The sequence below is a fragment of the Megalobrama amblycephala genome, linkage group LG17, assembly GCF_018812025.1.
Source record: "Megalobrama amblycephala isolate DHTTF-2021 linkage group LG17, ASM1881202v1, whole genome shotgun sequence".
Taxonomy (NCBI): Eukaryota; Metazoa; Chordata; class Actinopteri; order Cypriniformes; family Xenocyprididae; genus Megalobrama; species Megalobrama amblycephala.
In genome coordinates this window covers 28442775-28462865 of record NC_063060.1, presented here as the reverse complement: position 1 = coordinate 28462865, position 20091 = coordinate 28442775, and the positions used below count along the sequence as shown (strand labels likewise).

The following is a 20091-nucleotide window of genomic DNA, read 5'->3' as shown; positions in this document are numbered from 1 at the left end:
TAAAAATGAACATATATCAGCCGATACCGATATGGTGGCCGATATATCATGCATCCCTAAAAATGATACATTTTCTGCCCAGTATTTTACTTAATCTTCTCATTCTGGCAACCATGCTCTCTCTGCACTGCAATAAAGTGCTGATGATCTGACAACACAGACGAACATGTATGTTGGAGTTGTGAAATTCTGCTTGAATATAAGTGTCATACAGCCAGTCTGTGTACCTTCAGGAGGCTGCTTATGCGATTCGCTGCTAGTAAATCATGCGAGCAAATGTTCTCTTTGATGAACTGTAAAAAATCCAAACATGGTTCTTGACCATCATGGTTGGTGAATAAATGCGCTCCATGCAAACTCTGTGCTACAATACAAAGTAAAATTTGGAATTAATATTAGGAATTTCACTATTTCACTTTATTTTAGCTTTTGAGAGAATCTTCTTAATGTTTTACCAGTTTTCAGAAATAAAACAATGTGAAAGATGAAAATGGCTAAAAGAATAAAAAGACAAGTATCGTTCTTTGCGGTCTGATGGTACGAATTTGCATTTGCGGAGCTATCTGCGTCTGTTGTTTGTCTCATTTGCAAGCGAATTGCTTCTCATAAAATATCTAATGTGAAGACAAATTACAAAGCACTTACCAAAACCATTGCTAGAAGTCATATTAATAGTAAGTATTGTTCAGTTTACTCTTATCAATACAATTGTAATCAATATTGTTTTGTATTGATTTCCTGTGCTATCATATCAAGCTATCATAGTTGGTTAAAGGGATAGTTCACCCAAAAATGAAAATTTGATGTTTATCTGCTTACCCCCAGCGCATCCAAGATGTAGGTGACTTTGTTTCTTCAGTAGAATACAAATGATGATTTTTAACTCCAACCGCTGCCGTCTGTCAGTCAAATAATTGCAGTAGATGGGAACTTCATCTATAAGAGTAAATAAACCTTGCTTAGACAAATCCAAATTAAACCCTGCGGCTCGTGACGACACATTGATGTCCTAAGACACGAAACGATCGGTTTGTGTGAGAAACTGAACAGTATTTATATCATTTTTACCTCTAATACACCACTATGTCCAACTCCGTTCATGACTCCTTTAGTGATGTCTGATCGCGCTCTGACAGCGGCAGCGATGTCTGACACTCATTGAAGTATATGCGCGAGACATCACTTCCATTGTCAGAGCGCGATCAGACATCACTAAAGGAGTCATGAACGGAGTTGGACATAGTGGTGTTTTAGAGGTAAAAAATGATATAAATACTGTTCGGTTTCTCACACAAACCGATCGTTTCGTGTCTTAGGACATCAATGTGTCGTCACGAGCCGCAGGGTTTAATTTGGATTTGTCTAAGCAAGCTTTATTTACTCTTATAGATGAAGTTCCCATCTACTGCAATTATTTGACTGACAGACGACAGCGGTTGTAGTTAAAAATCATCATTTGTGTTCTACTGAAGAAAAAATGTCACCTACATCTTGGATGCTCTGGGGGTAAGCAGATAAACATCAAATTTTCATTTTTGGGTGAACTATCCCTTTAAGTGAAGTCCATGTGCCACTTAAAGACTATTAGGTGAAGTGTAGGCTATTGCCATGCAGCCCTAAATCTAGGTTTATAAAATATCTAGTTAGGCATCTGAGATTATCCCCATTTTTATCCCTCTATTATTTTTGTGTATTTATTTGGGAAGCTACCCGATTTGCTTTCTGACAATTGTGAATAGCTTAAAAAGCTGCAGTCCATAATGAAAAGGTTCAACTTTATGAGACTCTCTCAACCCTTAAGCGTGGGAACTTGGAAGGATCTAAGTCCACGCAGAACCAAGCAAAATGATCTTTAGTTTAAAATTAGCTCAGGTTTTTCTCTTTTCTTAGTCTTGGTTAAAAAATAGTTTTCCAACAGAGTTATTTTGCTCCAGTCGTAAAGCTCTTATTATGGCTCGCAAAGATTGTATGCTTTGGCCACGTACACACTGCAAAGATTTGGGAATGACAACCACATATAAACGGGGGAGTACTATCACTGGTACATTGAGCAGGTCTCTCTAGACTGTAATGAATGGGTTTCCCCGAGACCACAGGCCTGGTGGGCATTGGAAAAATACAGATATTCTCCATTTAATTTTATCTAATCAAAAAAACTTTTTTTGGGAACCTCTCTGATTGGTTGATCTTACATTGGGTCCAGGCAGGTCGTAAATACTCACAACGAGAGAGCACTTCTCCTAATAATTTTTGTTTTAAGGTTGTATGAGTTTGTTCTGCATGGACAAACGGATTTCAAAAACTCTGCAGTACCCTAGTTTTAAATTTAAACAGCCAGTCATATGCTGGATTCATTTGGTTTTTATCATTCCCTACTTTTATTTCCAAGTTCCTCAGACACCTGCACTCACCCTTACACCTGCAGTCTGATAGATGTAAAACAAATGAGGGGTTCAGGCATAAAAGAGTATTTTCTTTTAGCTGGGCCTGGTCGACAAATTGTTTGCGTGAATGCACCAGCCTGTTGGAGGTCTTGGTATGGAGGCCCCTTTGGCATATTGTTGTGGTGGTAATCTGGGGATATGGACAAAACCCTTCAAATTGAAAAAGTGAAAAAAAGACACCCCACCCTCGTGTTACGAGATTGCTTCGCAGAGTGTTGCGGGTGGCACCATTGACGAAGCCCCTGTGGTAGGCGATATAATGGCTCGCTGCGCTTGTGAAGTGGAGAAGAGAGATTTGTTGGGCAGTAACTTTCCCACTAAAGGTGAGGGATGTTTTTGTGTGGGCCTGTGGTTGGGTAGCATTTCCTGGGGTGTGGATTTACAGCCGCAGTTCAGCAGATTGGTCATGGGGATGTGCCAGTTGGCCCATGAAATCCTAGCAAAGTACAGAGCCATCATTAGTGCTGGATGTAAAGTGTGTTTTTTTGGGTTCATGTCAAATGTAGGCCTCTTGATAGAGGTTATTTTGGTTTGGCTGGCTGAAATATGTAACTGAACTGAGTTTGAACATGAAAAGTGTGACTTGTCTGTTTAGGTGTGTTTATTTCCCCTTATGTGCTAATGGGGCACTCCAGTCTTTGCTAATTTCCTGCACTTCAAAGAATGCTCTTTCTGTTCCCGTAAAAGAGAAGTGGGACCATGTGAGGAAGGCCGACAGGCACAACGACAAACCCAGCGCCGCTTTCTCACAGATGAGTTACAACAGAGCGTCACTAAGCTTGTCTGTCTCTTTGGGCAAAGCGCAACTTAGGCAGGTCGAGACGTGCCTATTGATTACCTGTTGTTAGCAACAGAGGAAATGCCAGCAGCTGTGCGTAAATGCTTTGAAGTGTGTGATGACATTGTGTCAAGCGGCTAATTTTCTAGGAAACATTTGGAACATATGCTGGGACAAAAAAAACACAACCTGTTTTCTCAGGAAAAAAAGTGACGTGTAGTTTCTGACTGTAGCAGCCCTAAAACTGATGTTTAATTGACTAGCACTAAATGTTTTTAGTTTGGTTATAGTTAATGGTAGAATTTAAAAAAATTAACATTGCTTTAAGTTAATTTCTGCATTTGATGTGTGGACTGTTTAACAATACCATTAAATAAATATTATTTAAATTACTAAATCAGTGTGTTAAAGGGTTAGTTCACCCAAAAATATCTTATGGATGTGGAATGACATGAGGGTGAGTAATTAATGACAGAAATTAAATTTTCGAGTGAACTTAGGTGCAATTAATCACAGAAAAATGTGTGAGTAATTAGTTGCTTATACTATTCAATAGTTTTAATGATTTGAAGTCACAAATTTGCTCATAAATATTATTTCAGTGGGTTGCATTAAAATATTATTTTAGTTATTATAAAAATAATTACTTAAGTATACATTTAATATTATAAAAAAAAATACAAAAAATGAACTACAATATTATATTTCTATTCATGTTTATTCTATAATAATTTGGGGGTTACATATGTAGATATATTTATATTTTTAATAACAGAAAGGTGTGTGGTTAATTTGTTGCTTGTATCAGTTCAGTAGTTAATACATGTTGGATCAGAATCATTAATTTAATGGACCTTCAGACCAGTCATTCAGTAACATCCTGTTGCATTTTGTCCCTGTGAACTTTGGACATGTTCACAACGTTTTTAAGCTTTTGTAAACAACCATTTTTAAGACATCCATCAGTTAAACTTGCTGAGTTGCTAAAAAACATGTCATACCTGTAAGCTATGAGATCAATCCCTAATGTGTGTGTTCATGAGAAAACTTGACTTGTTGACTTTCTTGCCGATGAGCCGTGGGATATGGGCCGTTCGCGGCCTCCGTATTCTCACACTGCGGTGCGAGGCTTGTTGGCAGTTGGGTGAGATTATGTTAAACGGCTCTGATCAGAGACTGAGGGGCAGGCGAAGAGCACAAGTGAAACATGAAGAGACTGAGCGTGAAGCGTGGCTGGGCCAGCACGCAGGCAGAGCGTGGGAGGGACGGCGACTCGCTGCTGGAGCTCTCCGAGGGAAATAGACACTGGACTGAGGGCCGTCAGCGGGGGGCTCGTCCCAAACAATGCATGTGTTCCTCTCTGGCGGTATCCCCAACGAAACAAAGCCCCTCAGTTCCCCCTGAGCAGTTTTCATGCATACTTTTTAAAATCCCATTGTTTTGACAGCACTGAAGAGTTTGGGGGCCCAGATGATGCATTATTCATAACAGAGTGAGAGCGGGTTTGGAGAGCACCGATTGCTATGCTGGCATGAAGACGTCCTGGGACCCCAATCAGCTCTGACACATGACATAGTCCCCTGTGTGCTGGGCCCCCATTGGGCGGACGCAACATTCCATCAGTCTTTTGGGGGGTGGATCACTCCCTGTCATTCAGACCGGCCTGTCCTGCGTGTCTAGCCACACTTTAAAATCAAACATCTTTAGAGACCAACAGCACTGCTTTTTAGATGGGACTGCACTAGCATCGTCATTAAAAATGTGCTGTGCACAGACCGCTTAATCAGAAAAGGCTTTTCCTTCTGTGACCTGCTGCTTGGGACTTGACCCCTCACCAGTAATTAGGAGGGCAGAGAGGGGAGGACCTTTAGCTGGGGTGGGGGTTCCTGATGGAGCACTTTTGTCTGAGGGACACTTCAAAGTCAGAGAGGAGAGAGGACACTCCCGAGTATCCCTGGGGCTAGAGCCTCCTCTCCTCTTACCACTCTGGAATCTCCTAATCCTGACGGTTTGAAGACATGCACATGGTCATTTTGTTGGTCACTTGGTTTCAATTTCTGCAGCATTGCACTGGGTAGTCCCGCCCACAACAAAGACTCATTGCATCCAATGCCTCTCCTCATGCATATAAATCATTATATAATGATTGATGTAAACAGAAGTGACTGACATGTTGGTCTTAAAGCAGTGGACCAGGCAGTCATTGCATACACTTGCATTCGTGGAACTGAGTTGGAGGAAGAGGAGTGATAATAGAGATTCACAGCAGAGGTGATGAGGCAATAAACAACCCATTACTTATCATTTTGGCGCCACGTTGAGGGCCGTGACTTTTTTCCCCTGACATCTTTATTCATGTGTGTGTTTTTCATGTGTTTTCACACTGAGGGGAATTTAGGGTGGCAAATACAGAATGATAAATTGAAGACACTTAACTGTCAGAACATTTGAGCTTCCTATTATTTATTTATTTTATTTTTTACAGTGGGAGAAGTGATCCTCTCTGTTCCGCTAAACACGCACATACCTTCCACGTTGTAACTGTGCACTCATAAAACTTCTCTCATCGCTGTGGCATGATGTACATCTGCACAGAAAGGATAAAAAACAGATGCTCCTGCTATCAAAACTTCACGAATCCTTTGCAACATTCAGTTAGTTATGAAGTCATCTGCTGCACACATCCAAATGACAGTCCACTTTATCCTAATGTAAACAAGGTGGGTTCGTTTATGGGTTCACATGATGTGAACACACATTTCTAACCGTAATGTCTATTCACAGCGAGTCTAAATATTTAAAGTTTGAAAAACATGCACAATAATATTTTGAAACTTGATAATATTTGATAATATTTAATATCAGTATCTCACTTTTTGGGGGGTTATTTGAAGGTTAGTTGTTTGTTTGGATGCCAGACAATTAATTCAGATTGCAAAAAGCAAAAATTGTTTGTGAATGTTTTGTAATTTATTTAAAGCAAACTTGGTGGCCTTTCAAGTCAATGTGAAATCAAAATTGACCATATTTACTTGACAATTGACAGTTGCTTAGTGTCCTAACTATGTACTTTTGACACCAGTGATTATAACATTACAAACATCAAAACATACGCAGCCATTACTCAGGTAGAAGTATAGATACTAGGGTTTAAAAAGTCTTCTGTGGAAGTTGTAGAAGTATCAACTTAAGCTTTTTACTCAAGTAAAAGTGTAAAAGTACTGGTTTGAAAACTACTTTAAAGAATAACAGTAAAAGTAATGTAAGGAAAAAATGCCATTAAGGACAAAAGCTTAGGCCACGCCACAGGGGCCTATTGTGCACTACCCCACCTCCTCAAAAAAACATTTTCCTAAAGGCCATAATGACTATAATGTTATATTAAAATGTTAATGTTGAAAAATTTGGGATGCACTAGGCTACCTCTTTCTACCAACCTCCTCACTGGTGGAGGTTGATTGGGACATTTCGCTCTTCTTGAGTCTCTGCCACGGACATCTTTGTACTTGGCTTCATATGTCTGCTATGTCCAGTGTTGGGGGTAACGAGTTACAAAGTTAGTATAGCCTACTTATCACAACATTGTCAATCGCAAACGCTAATTTATTCAAATGTCTCTCTACCAAACAACCTACTATAGCTTAATTTGCGGAGCACGAAGAGAAAGCTCCCGTTTGATAAATGAGCCTGTAGTGGAGGTGGAGAAATAATAACTTTTAAGAAATAATCTTTTTTGAGTAACGACCCCAACACTGACTATGTCCTCCTTGCTGGAGTGTGACGTAATTTGTGTCATGTGCAGGTGCGATGGATTGCGTACAAACCAATAGGGTGTCAGAATGGTATATGTTTATACTTCTCATCCAACCACAATCCAATTCACTCTATCTGGATGGCGCTATTTATCTGGATAGTTTTTTTTTTTTTTTTTTGATGATGTCAAGCCGGGAATGAAAACAAGCCGAAATGAAGTAGGAGGCTATTTTTAAAATGTAAGTAGTAGAAAGTACAGATAATTGCGTGAAAATGTAAGGGGTAGAAGTAAAACGTCGGCTAAAAAATAGTTACTCCTATAAAGTATAGATACTTAAAGGTCCCGTTTTTCGTGTTTTTTGAAGCTTTGATTGTGTTTATAGTGTGCAGTATAACATGTGTTCATGTTTCGCGTGTAAAAAAACACAGTATTTTTCACATAATTTACTTATCTGTATACCGCTGTTTCCACTGTCATAAAAACGGGATGAAGACTTCCTTGTTCTATGAAGTCCCTCCTTCAGAAATACGTAACGAGTTCTGATTGTGCCAGCGGTTCCTGTGTTGTGATTCGACAGCAGTTTAGCGCATCTTGCCCGGAAAGGTCACGCCTCTTACCATAACGTGGAGATGCACGCGCTCAGTGTTAGGGTAAAATTAAAGACATGTTTACAATATCAATTTGAGCCGGAATCAGACCCGGTGATTGGACTGCGGGATGAAAATAACAGCGTTTCGACGACATGGCGACAAACACACTCTACAAACGCAACTCTTGTGTATTCCTGTGGGCGGAGGTTAGTCAAAAAACTGTTTTAGTGACGTCATTAAAGAAGGAAGTAGAGGGATGTAGTCCAAACTGGCCGTTCGATGTAGGCGACTTCTGTTAAATAAAATATCTCGCTTGGCATTGAACTTTGAGCTTTAAAATTTTACAGATTTTATTTATACTCTAACAACAACATTACACACTAACTAAAGTTTGAAACATGGGATCACGAAGAACGGGACCTTTAAGTAGAAATTTTGGGTACGGTAACAAAGTATTTGTACTTCGTTACTTGACACCTCTGGTTATAATATTAAAAAAATAATATATTAAAAGATAAATAAGCATTGCTTGAGTCAACATTCGGTCTGGCTCATTCTTGTATGAAAAGCCCACTTTTCACCCAGTCAGTTCCAAATAGTGGATTCACATTGCAGACGTGGATTCACATTTAAAGGGGTTTCACATTGATTTTAAAGTCTTCCTATTATGCTATTGTGAAGATTCCTAATTTTATTATGGAGGTCTCCAACAGGTTTACAATAGGTCCCTGTTCGGGTGAACGAGCCTCATGGGCAATTGTGGTCTAATGGTTATAGAGTCGGACTTGTAACCCGAAGGTCGTGGGTTAGAGTCTCAGTACCGGCAGGAAATTAGGCCTATCCATTTCTGATAATTCCAGGTTGCTATGCTCACGCAGGTTGTTTACTCATTTAACTCATGGTTATGAGAAATATATGTCGTTCCCTCAACATTGGATCTCGAGGCTATGACTTTACATTGCGTGGCCACACTATAAGGATGTCGTTAGCTCGAAAAAATTATCTTGTAGCCACGACTTCTTATCATGTTCCCACGAGTTAATATGTCATGGCCACGACAAAACTGTGTGAACCAGGTTGGGTTTGAAAATAAATGCCTCGGGTCGGGTTGGTCTCTTGTCTAATTTTACACTACTGTTCTGCTCTGATTGGTCAGATCAGAGTCTGTTGTGATTGGTCATTTTTGGACAAAATATTTTTTTATTTAAAATAAAAACCTTTCTAACATTAGATATGTCTTTACTGTCACTTTTGATCACTTTAATGCATCCTTGCTAAATAAAAGTATTAATTTCTTTTACAAAGTAGTTCTTATTGACCTCAAACTTTTGAACAGTAATGTATATTCAAAAACTGGAGAGAATCAAGTCAAAACTCTCTGATCAACTTTTCCATGACAGCAGTAATCCTGTCCAGTCAGCATTAATGAAGTACCTCACTCTCAGTTAAAAAAAAATGTTATTACAAGTCTGGATTGGTGTGCATATCTGTTGTCCTGTTTGTCTCAGAGTTCTTTTCTTATCTTGATGTCTGCCATCTCTCAAATGCTCAGAGCATTGCCTGCATCTCAAGCCACTGACTCACAATCTGCTCAGTCTATAACCACAGTGGCTTACACCATCACACGCCTCCATTTGAGCTTTCTGAGAATAAGCGTGCTGTTAGGATGTCACACATGCCACTTCATCATGTGGATGCTTGGGGAAGGTTCACAAGGGTATTTTTAACTGTCTGAATTTCAGATTTCTCGACGTTGCTGCTGTACCCTTATTGTTTTAAAGTTGTGCATCCCCTAAACACACAGGAAGTTGAGCTGATGCGATTGTGGTCTCTATCTGTTTGTCACCCACAGAAAATCAAGAGTGCTCGCAGCACGTGGTCAACGAGCGAATTGGGGAGCTTGTACGCGTGCTGAAGGTCGTCATTGGTAAACACCAGGCGCTGAACTCTTCAGAAATTCTCGGTGCTGCAGGCACTGTTATCGCCAAAGTCAAAGGTGAGCATCCTCATTCAGCTCCGCCTCACTTAAGAATTAACAACTCAGAATTGATCTATAAAAAAATAGATCTGTTCCATTGTTTGTGTACGCACTCAGTTTTTCTGTGTTCATTTGTGTGCATGTCTATAGTACATTTTATTAAAATACTGAACTTGGTCCTCAAAGATATCTTATTTCAATATCTTAATGCATTAAGCCACATTAAGAGTTAAGCATTAATTCTATAATAATAATTAAAGTGGCAAAAACTATTTGTAATAAATCACTGTTTTAAAGGATTAGTTCACTTTAAAAGCTTTACTCATCCTCAAGCCATCCTAGGTGTATATGTCATTCTGATGAACACATTCGGAGTTTCAGCCAGACCGCCTTCCGTATTCAACTTAGAAAAAAGTGTAACTGACGTTGCATCAGTTATGCTTTTTTCTGGCGGACGTAGCGTAAGTGTTCTGAACTGCGATAGGCATTACACTTTCTTCCTAAGTTGAATATGGAAGGCGGTCTGATGGAAGCTAGATATTTTACTGTATAACTTGTTAAATATTGATCTTTTTATTACACAAACACATTGCTTCGCTTCAGAAGGCCTTTATTAACCCCCCTGAGCTGTGTGGAGTACGTTAATAATGGATGGATGCACTTTCTTGAGCTTCAAACTTGTTGGTCCTGTTCACTGCCATTATAAAGGTTGGATGCGTCAGGATATTTATTAATATAACTCTGATTGTGTTCATCAGAAAGAAGAAAGTCATATACACCTAGGATGGCTTGAGGGTAAAGCGTGGGGTAATTTTAATTTGAAAGTGAACTAATCCTTCAACTCTTGTTTCTGACTCATGTTATTTAAAGGTGCCCTAGATTCAAAAATTGAATTTACCTCGGCATAGTTAAATAACAAGAGTTCAGTACATGGAAAAGATATACAGTGAGTCTCAAACCCCATTGTTTCCTCCTTCTTATATAAATCTCATTTGTTTAAACGACCTCCGAAGAACAGGCGAATCTCAACATAACACCGACTGTTACGTGACAGTCGGGCTCATTAATATGTACGCCCCCAATATTTGCATAATGCCAGCCCATGTTCAAGGGATTACACAAGCCAGTATTAACGTCTGGATCTGTGCACAGATGAAGCATCAGACTAGGTAAGCAAGCAAGAACAACAGCGAAAAATGGCAGATGGAGTAATAATAACTGACATAATCCATGATAGCATGATATTTTTTAAATGTGGTTAAAGTTACCATCGTTTCTTAGTGTATTCACGGAGACAAGAGCTGTCGCTATTTTCATTTTTAAACACTTGCAGTCTGTATAATTCATAAACACAACTTCATTCTTTATAAATCTCTCCAACAGCGTAGCATTAGCCGTTAGCCATGGAGAACAGCCTCAAATTCACTCAGAATAAAACGTTAACATCCAAATAAATACTTTACTCACATAATTCGAAGCATGCATACAGCATGCATGACGAACATCTTGTAAAGATCCATTTGAGGGTTATATTAGCTGTGTGAACTTTGTAAATGCGCTGTAATATAGTCGAGAGCTCGTTTGGCAGGGAGCACGCGATTTAAAGGGGCGGTGCCGAGTGTAAATCAGTGCATTGTTAATGATGCCCCAAAATAGGCAGTTAAAAAAATTAATTTAAAAAAATCTATGGGGTATTTTGAGCTGAAATTTCACAGACACATTCAGGAGACACCTTAGACTTATATTACATCTTGTGAAAAAGCATTGGGCACCTTTAATGTGAAGCAGTTGTTTTTGTACTAATGGCAGACATATAATTCATTTTTTATGAATAATCTTATCTTTTGTTTTGCATCCATCAAGTTCCAAAAAATACAAAAACAAATGACAGTTTCATGTAAAAAAAAAAAAAAAAAGTCACTAGATTATCAACAGACATTACTGCATGGTTATGTAATATTAATACATTAAACATTTCAAAAATAACTACATTGTAATAGAGACTCATATCATGATATTGATTTTGGTCATACCACCCACTCCTAATCAGGATAATTCTTCTTCTGACTAGTGCACAGGAACGTTCATGTGTACATCAGTGCAGTTTGCATTCCAGATTCAGGTTGCAGAAGAGGGAACAGATGATTTCTGTGCTATATTGACATACTGAATGTGTTTCTTATTCGTTATCCACATAATTCCTAGCTGTTTCCAACGGTGTTTTTTCACTTTTGTCAGCATTGATTCAAATGGCCTCTAGGGTATCATCCTTTGCCACTAGAGGGCCAGTGACACCTCTGAGCTCCCATGTGTCCTATACAAGGACAGGCTCTTGTTAAAAGGAAGTCTGAAGAGTTTAACAGCGGAAGATAATCTGTGGATTGTTGACATGCTTAAGGCCTGCACTTTTTTTTTTTCTTTTTGAATGGGGAAGTTGAGAAGAAAGGCTGATCACCTCAGATACCCGCTTCATGTTACATGTTAGAGCAACATTCCAGTGCGTGCGTCCAACTCACACTTCAGCTTGCTTGCATTTTAACGCCCCACATCCATGTCAGCCGTTTTCTTTCTCTCGATGGAACGCTATGAACTTCAGGAAATCAGATGCACATTTTTTTCCCCTCAATCACGCTCTGTCCATGCGGTCCTCTCTCTTTTTTAAAAAACGCTGCATAGTTTTGCTGAAGAATCTCTCAGGGGCGCAGCAATAAAAGTGTCAAGTGTCTCAAGTTATTGAAATTCTTTCTTCCCCCACCCATGTCTAGAGCGAGTCAGTGGCATCTGACTCGCTGTATTTTTATCTTTGCTTCTGATCTGAAGAAGACACTGTTATCTCAGGTATTTTATCCCATCTTCTGACGCACTGCACCTGATGAAGTGATACTTGCATGTGTTCGAACACCACAAGTGTATGGCAATAATCATTCTTAGTTCTTTTTTTAAGAAAAATGATTCTTTAAATCTGTTTTTTTGACAGAATTTTAAATAAGTCAGTCCAATGATGCAAAAAATGCTTTCAAGGTTTTTTTCTTTGAGAGAGCTACTTTCTGAATGTAACCATTCCCGAAACGTATTTGAGCTGTGAAGGGGGCAGAAGTGGAAGCATTGTTGTGGAACTGCAGGATGTCCTGAGGAAGAAGTCAGCGTTCCATTGCAGGGGCCACTGAGCCGCCCGCCTGCATTCAGAAGCAGAGAGGCATGCACCAGGAGACACACACCTCTCACGCTCTCTTCTCCAGCGCCGTCTCCTCTCCTCACATTGTGGCAGTTGAGTTTGGGGATTCCCATCTCTGTTGACAGTCGCTGTGTTTTGTGTGGCATTCAACTAAAAACTGCGCCCATGCGGAACTGGAAACTACAGCTGAATATGTTGCTTTTTTTAATGGCCTCGTCACTTTTTCTTGTATGTCAGGAAAAAGTGGAAGTTGAGCTGTATTGTGAACTAGGCTGTGGTGTTAGTTCCTGAAGTGCTAGGGGAGTTTTGCCTTCGGTTAATCTGTGCTTTACAATATCGAACTTGGATATGACTGCAAGTGCAAGTTAAAGGAGTTGGTAAGTTGGGCGAAAGTTGTTTGAACGTCCTCTGAATGTTTTGAGAGTTCAAGCTTTGTCAGTGTTTCCTGTAAAGGGAAGGCTCAGCTAGCAGACAGGAAGTTCTTGGTAAATGCAAGTTGTTTTGCCTCTCTGAGACTTTACTTGCTGTCTGTCACAAATCTGAGGTTTAAACGTAAGATTCAATGTCAATACGATGTCCATTTCTCTTCTAGCTGCTCAAAACATGGACGTGGTGGGTCATCAATCATCTTCTTGAAACAGTGAAGAAAAGTGTCCTTTGATTTATTTACATGTAAACTGTTCAGCATTTGTGTTGTACTCTAGGGAAGCATGCCTTGAGTACAAAGCAGCATTAGACTCTAAATAAGGTGTTCAAAATTAGTCTGATTTTAAAGAATAAAATTAGTCTCATGTGAAATGAGTGAATTATACAGTAAATTATCAGAAAGTGTTGGATCTGCTCATCCTTCCTCAATAGCTATGGTGGTGCTCCCAGCTTATGATTAATTCATATTGTCATAAACACAGTAAGATCTAGGTCTATGCCCCTGATGAATTGTAATTTTGGTGCCTTTTGGCTGCTCTTCTCATGTGGTTTATCACTTCCCACAGGCGTGAATGTCAAGGAAGTCAATAAAGAAAACAAAGGCACAATATTTGGTGAGATATTCACATCGATCGACACTTTGGCATTCACCTTTGGCAATGTGTGAGTACAATACTCTTCTGTAATTAAACGTATATTATGCTTTCCATCTGTATAGATTTACTTTCAGTTTCCATGTCCCAATTTTACAGCACACGTCAGCTGTACATCCTGTAGTCATTGTCTTACCGCAGATGAATGTACTTTTGCAGTGTTACTTAAAGGGTAGTTCACCCAAATTCTGTCACAATTACTCATCTTAATGTGGTTCTAAACCCATAAGACTTTCTTTCATCTTTGAAAAACAAATCTGAGAGGTTTCTGTCCCTCATTGAAAGTCCATGCAACCAAAACTTGAATTCTTTAAAAAAAAAAAAAAAAAACTTCATAAAATCATGAATTATATGATGAACAGAATTCATTTAGATTTTTATTAACATATTAACATTGATCAGCACACATACCTAGAGTGATCAATGTTAATATATTAATGAAAATCTAAATTAATTCTGTCACATTAAATATGGTCAACTGAAACTCAACCGTACTTGCGTGACACGTGAGAACAAACCTCATTGGTTCTCCCCCATCAAGCATGTTTTAGTTTCCGTTTACCACATTTGATGTGCTTTTGATGGTTAGAGAAAAATGATCAGAGAATATTAAATATATCTTCACTTGTGTTTCGAAAATAAACGAAAGTTATGCTGCTTTGGAATAAAAAGAGGGTGAGTAAATGATGACAGAATTTTCAATTTTGGGTGAACTATCCCTTTATTACTGCTTTATTTATATGATTTATTCTATTTGTGAAAAGTAACATCATAATGTTGTAACAGTATTATGTATGATCAAGTTATATTATGTGCAGTGTCTCAACATTGACTTTTCTTTCTTTTCCACTCAGAGTGTCTGACTTCCTTATGGGAGATGTGGACAGTGGCTCCAGGTTGGGGTACTCCCAAGCCAGAAGAAGTTGTGTAAGTTGTCACCTTTATTGCCTTTTTTAAAACCCAGGTCACAAGTTGAGCCTTCAAAGGTCCTTAAATAGTTCACACAAAAATCCATTATTTACTCATCATGTTGTTCATACCCATGTGTCATTTTTTCAGTGGAACACAAAAGGAAAATTTTGCACTTGAGCAGTTCTTTTCCATACAACAAAAGTTCACAGTGACCACGTCTGCCAATATAAAGCACTGTAAAATTAGTCCTTATGACTTGTGTGCTGTGTTCTATGTCTTTTGGAGCCATACGATAGCTTTATGTCAAAAGCAGACTGAAATTTAAGCCATTATTGACCATTTATAAACAACATTATCATATAGCTTCAGAAATAGACTACCATTCAAAAGTTTAGGGTTGATAAGATTTTTAAATGTTTTTAATGTTTTTGAAAAATGTCTGTTATTCTCACCAAGGCTGCATTTATTTGATTAAAAAATAGTAATTTTGTGAAAAATTATTACACTGTTTTCTATTTTAGAGGGGACGTTAACTTTTTTTTTTTTTTTTTTTTTTAAACAATGCTCTCTGAAGTCCACTTATAATGTTATCAATATTTTTACATTAAAAAACGTCCTAATTTAGAAGTAATAAGCTATTTTCTATCCTGTTTTTGACCCTTTCTTTCGAACACTCCGTTTTGATAGGCGTGCCGCATTCAAGATTTGGAAGTAAACGGCCACCGCTATGATTGGGTAATAGTTTTGCCTATTAAAATAATTTTCAAATCTGTGGGTGTGGCTAAAAAGGCAATGATGTAGAAGTAGGCATTGATCTTCGTTTGAAGATGCGGCCTTTCATCGCACTATGACGTAATAGTGTGACAAAAAACCAAAATGAGTCATTTTCTGAGCTTGGTTTTAATAAAAATGGTTTTTGAACTAACCAGGAAGTTTTTTTTTATATATAGTACAATGACCTCTTATATGTCAAAAGATCAATGATTTTTGTGTTCCACAGGAAAAAAAAACAAAAACAGCAACATATTTTTAGAAAAAGCATGAGTAAATAATGACATTATTTTTTAGTGAACTATACTTTTTAAAGGTAGGGTAGCAATCAATAATAAAAGGGTTCTAAATATATTTTTTTACATATATTCTGTGGAAGTCTCAGGACAAAAAACATTCATTCAGTTGTTGCATTCGGTCCAAATGCAATAATAAGATGTCCTACCTGCCCGTCAATGTATGTGTATGCATGCCTCCAAGCACCCTGCTCATGCAGACATCACGTCATCATGAGGCTATGCAGAGTTGTAGATAGACAGCCACCGAACGTCATGAACAGCAGCCACCTTTACAGTTTCTCCTGAACCAAAACAACAAGCTTATGCTGTGTTCACATCATAACTAATTAATTGCAAGATGGCAACCCACGACGTTCTACTAGGAGCGGTTCACGTCTTCGGACTCAGATTAATGCGTTTCTATGGCAACATTATCTACCCAGAAATGAATCTGCAGCAGTCAGGTTGTACAAGTCAGTGCTCTTTAAGTTGCTTACGTTCATTATTACTGTAAAGTGATGTGCTTTGAGACATGAAGTAATTTAACTCCTTAATTAGCTTTGCAGACTGTGTGCGTTCATGTGTTTTGGAGGAGGCGTGGCTTTGGCGAGCACTCTGAAGGAAGGGTGGGATCTTATGATTTAAAGCTAGCTAGCTAGCCTCTCTGAAATTGCCTACCCTATCTTTAAGTTTAGATGTCTTTTTTTAAAAGAATGAATCCTGGCTTGCCCCTGTGATTTAAAGAGCAGGGTGTTTTAAGCTTTGACCTAGATGTTAAAAGAGATAAAAGATAAAAGAGAAGCAGTCAAAAAAAAAGCACCTTCTCATCCCTCACCTCTGTAATCATACTTCTCATCCCGTGTGAAATGTCTTTGCCTTTATCTCTTCTAGTCTTTTGAAAACCTCTCTGAAGATTCACGGGGCTGCAGTCAAAATGATCTGGCAGGTAAATGGATTTCCTTTCTTTCTTCTTTATGTACCCTTCTTTTACATCCTTCTCTCACTGTTTTTATTGAAAAGATAGCAGACTTGTGCCGTTGAGGTGTTGCAGTGAATCTCTTCACTCGTTTTATGTGCCCCCCAATCAACAGAAATACAAACGTTTTTTAATACAAACGTTTTAAGTTAACTTTAAGTTTTCTAGTTTAAAACAAACCACACATGAAATGGAGATGTTGTTCTAGCAGAGAGACAGATGAGCAGTACTGATCGACAAGAGAGCTATACACACCCCGTACCTTCACACTTGTGTTGTTTTTCATATAGTCTAACATTCTTCTTGTTTGCCAAATGGTTGACATTCTTTGGAGTTTTTTTGGACGTTTGTGTGAGGAATGGGAACCACATGTGGCTTATTGGGCGGGGTGCTTGGATTCAGTACGGCTGAGCTGCGTGTCAGTGCATTTGGGGAAGGTTAAGCAGAAATTTTATGACATGATCTCACACACTCATGCCACGCAATATATCGTACATACATCTAATGCTACCACATATTAGTGTCAGTTTTAGAAACATCTCTTATGGCTATGGTGGAGAATATTTAGTCCTCTTAAAAGCAAGTCTGCCACCAATTTGAAGGCTGTCGCTGCCTTTAATAAGGCTAACTTGTAAAATTGGCCTTGTAACTTTTGACCTATAAACCAAATAAGGCAGTAACATTTAATAGTAAATTTTAAATGACAGTTTTGGAGAGCGGAGAGACGAGGTTGAGGAAATATAAATGTCTTCAAAGAAAATGTCTACCTCTGCATTTTCGGCAATCTTTTTAAACAGTTTGGAGCGTTTATTTTTTTTGGTTGTGTGTGTTCATATGCGATGTTCTGGGTGTGTGTTTCTAGATCATGCTCTGTCTCCAGAGCTGTCCACTGTGGAGCAGGTGGACCTCCTTCTGCTGAAGAATGACAGTGGAGTTGAGTCGGCCTTGCTCTATGCCAAGGCCTGGTCCAAATACACCAAAGACGTGTTGGCCTGGGTGGAGAAACGCCTCAGCCTGGGTCAGTCCATTCTTAAAGCCTGATCTTATTTGGTTTGAGTCTCCAGGGTTGATCTTTGGTGTTTCATGTGGTCTCTGTATTTTACAGACATGGAATGTGCCAAAAGTTTTGCCAAGATGGCAGAATCTGCAAAGGCAGTAGCAAGTCAGCAGGTGATGGTCTTTTCTTGTTTTGATCAAATATAATGTATATGCATACTACCGCTCAAACATTTGGAGTCCGTATTATTTTGTTTTTTAATTTATTTATTAAAGATGCATTAAATTGATCAAAAGTGACAGTAAAGACATTTAAAATGTCGATTTCTATTTCAAATAAATGCTATCACTGTCCACTGAATTATTAAAGGATTAGTCCACTTTTAAATACACTTTTCCTGATAAATTTACTCACCCCCATGTCATCCAAGATGTTCATGTCTTTCTTTCGTCAGTTTTTGAGGAAAACATTCCAGGATTATTCTCCTTACAGTGGATTTCAATGGCTACCAGCAGGTTGAAGGTCAAAATTACAGTTTCAGTGCAGCTTCAAGGGCTTTAAATGATACCAGATGAGTAATAAGGGTCTTATCTAGAGAAACGATCGGTCATTTTCGAAAAAAATACAGCCGTTTATGCTTTATAAACAAAATATCGCCTTGAACGTACTTTCCGCTTCCAAGTTACGGAAAAAAACTAAACTGGCGCCGCGTTCGTTCCGTAAGTAGAATAGGGAAGGCGTAGAACATTGAGCGTAAGTGTTATGAAGAATGCGGAAGCGGAAAGTACGTTCAAGGCGATATTTTGTTTATAAAGCATAAACGGTTGTATTTTTTTTTTCCGAAAATGACCAATCGATTCGCTAGATAAGACCCTTATTACTCATCTGGTATCGTTTAAAGCCCTTGAAGCTGCACTGAAACTGTAATTTTGACCTTCAATCTGTTGGTAGTCATTGAAATCCACTGTAAGGAGAATAATCCTGGAATGTTTTCCTCAAAAACCTTCATTTCTTTTCGACTGACGAAAGAAAGACATGAACATCTTGGATGACATGGGGGTGAGTAAATTTATCAGGAAAAGTGTATTTAAAAGTGGACTAATCCTTTAAGCAGCACAACTGTTTTCAACATTGATAATAATAAGGAATGTTTCTTGAGCATCAAGTCAGCATATTAGAATGATTTCTGAAAAATCATGTGACACTAAAGACTGGAGTAATGATGCTGAACATTCAGCTTTGGCATCACAGGAATTAATTGTATTTTAGAATATATTAAAACAATTTGAATAATATTTTTAATATTAATGTTTTGACTTTATCAAATAAATGCAGAGAACATGAAGAGACTTCTTTCTTTAAAATAATTTTACCAACCCCTAAACTTTTGAACGTTTTAGTGTATTTTGTTTTGGGCCTGTAAGTGATGTTATTGTGTTACTGTGTGTCTTTATCTAAAGGACTACATGCCGTTCCGGGATATTTATGTCTCTGCGTTTAAAAATGAGATAGAGTACAATCATGTTCTGCTCCAAACGGCTGCAGCTCTTCAAACAAACAAATTCATACAGGTATGATCAGTTGACTCTACTGCATACTTTTAGCTAACTATTCAACAAATCATTTCTTATAATTCCATACAATTCCCATAATTCCAACAGCCACTGCTGGCCCGCAAGAATGACCTGGACAAGCAGAGGAAAGAGATAAAGGAACAATGGCAAAGAGAGCTGAAGAAAATGGTACCTATGATTACTTGAATTCTTTGAATTTCATCACTAACGTTTCTTCAGAACGATAGCGCTTAATAACCCATGTGTGTTTTCAGAGCGAGGCCGAGAGCGCTTTGAAGAAGGCTAGGTTGCTGAAGGGGCAGAAGAAAGAGGAGTACGAGAAGGCACGCAGCTCCACCAGCCGCACCGAGGAGGAGCAGCCGACAGCAGGAGGCAGGACTCTGGAGAAGAAACGGAGGGTGGAGGAAGAGGCCCTACAGAAGGTACTGCAGAAACTGCACTATAAATAATTTTAAAGCTCTAAATTCAACTCCAACACCATCACAGACTGCACAAACCCACACACACCCTTTCCTTTATTATCCCTGTTTACTGGGCATCAAAGCGGCAATAAGAAACACAGAGTTTGTGGGAATTCATTTGATTTTTCTTTAACATCTGATGCACTGTCTTAAAATTTGGCCATATAATCTAAACATTACTGTTGCTATAACAACTCTAGCAACTACACTGACTGAACACACACTAAACACGTTTCTTCATAAATTGCAATTTTTGCAAACCTGTTTTGTGCTGCTAATGACATACTACATCTTAAAACAGGCTAGTAAAATCACTATGCTTTT

The 20091-nt window shown here is 38.5% G+C and overlaps 1 protein-coding gene across 4 annotated transcripts in view; it reads left to right on the top strand.

Moving 5' to 3' along the window:
• arhgap29b (Rho GTPase activating protein 29b) overlaps positions 1-20091 on the top strand; it is a 36318-nt gene that overhangs the window by 6689 nt on the left and 9538 nt on the right. For 2 of the 4 annotated variants that reach the window (XM_048164400.1, XM_048164399.1), the window contains exons 3-11: positions 9419-9562; positions 13712-13808; positions 14653-14725; positions 16651-16705; positions 17598-17753; positions 17841-17905; positions 19193-19303; positions 19394-19474; positions 19561-19728. In XM_048164400.1, coding sequence (XP_048020357.1) covers positions 9419-9562; positions 13712-13808; positions 14653-14725; positions 16651-16705; positions 17598-17753; positions 17841-17905; positions 19193-19303; positions 19394-19474; positions 19561-19728 — 950 coding nt within the window. Of the gene's footprint in view, positions 1-9418; positions 9563-11321; positions 13097-13311; positions 13332-13711; positions 13809-14652; positions 14726-16650; positions 16706-17597; positions 17754-17840; positions 17906-19192; positions 19304-19393; positions 19475-19560; positions 19729-20091 lie in introns of those variants that run through there. The other 2 variants (XM_048164402.1, XM_048164401.1) reach the window with 2 other exon arrangements.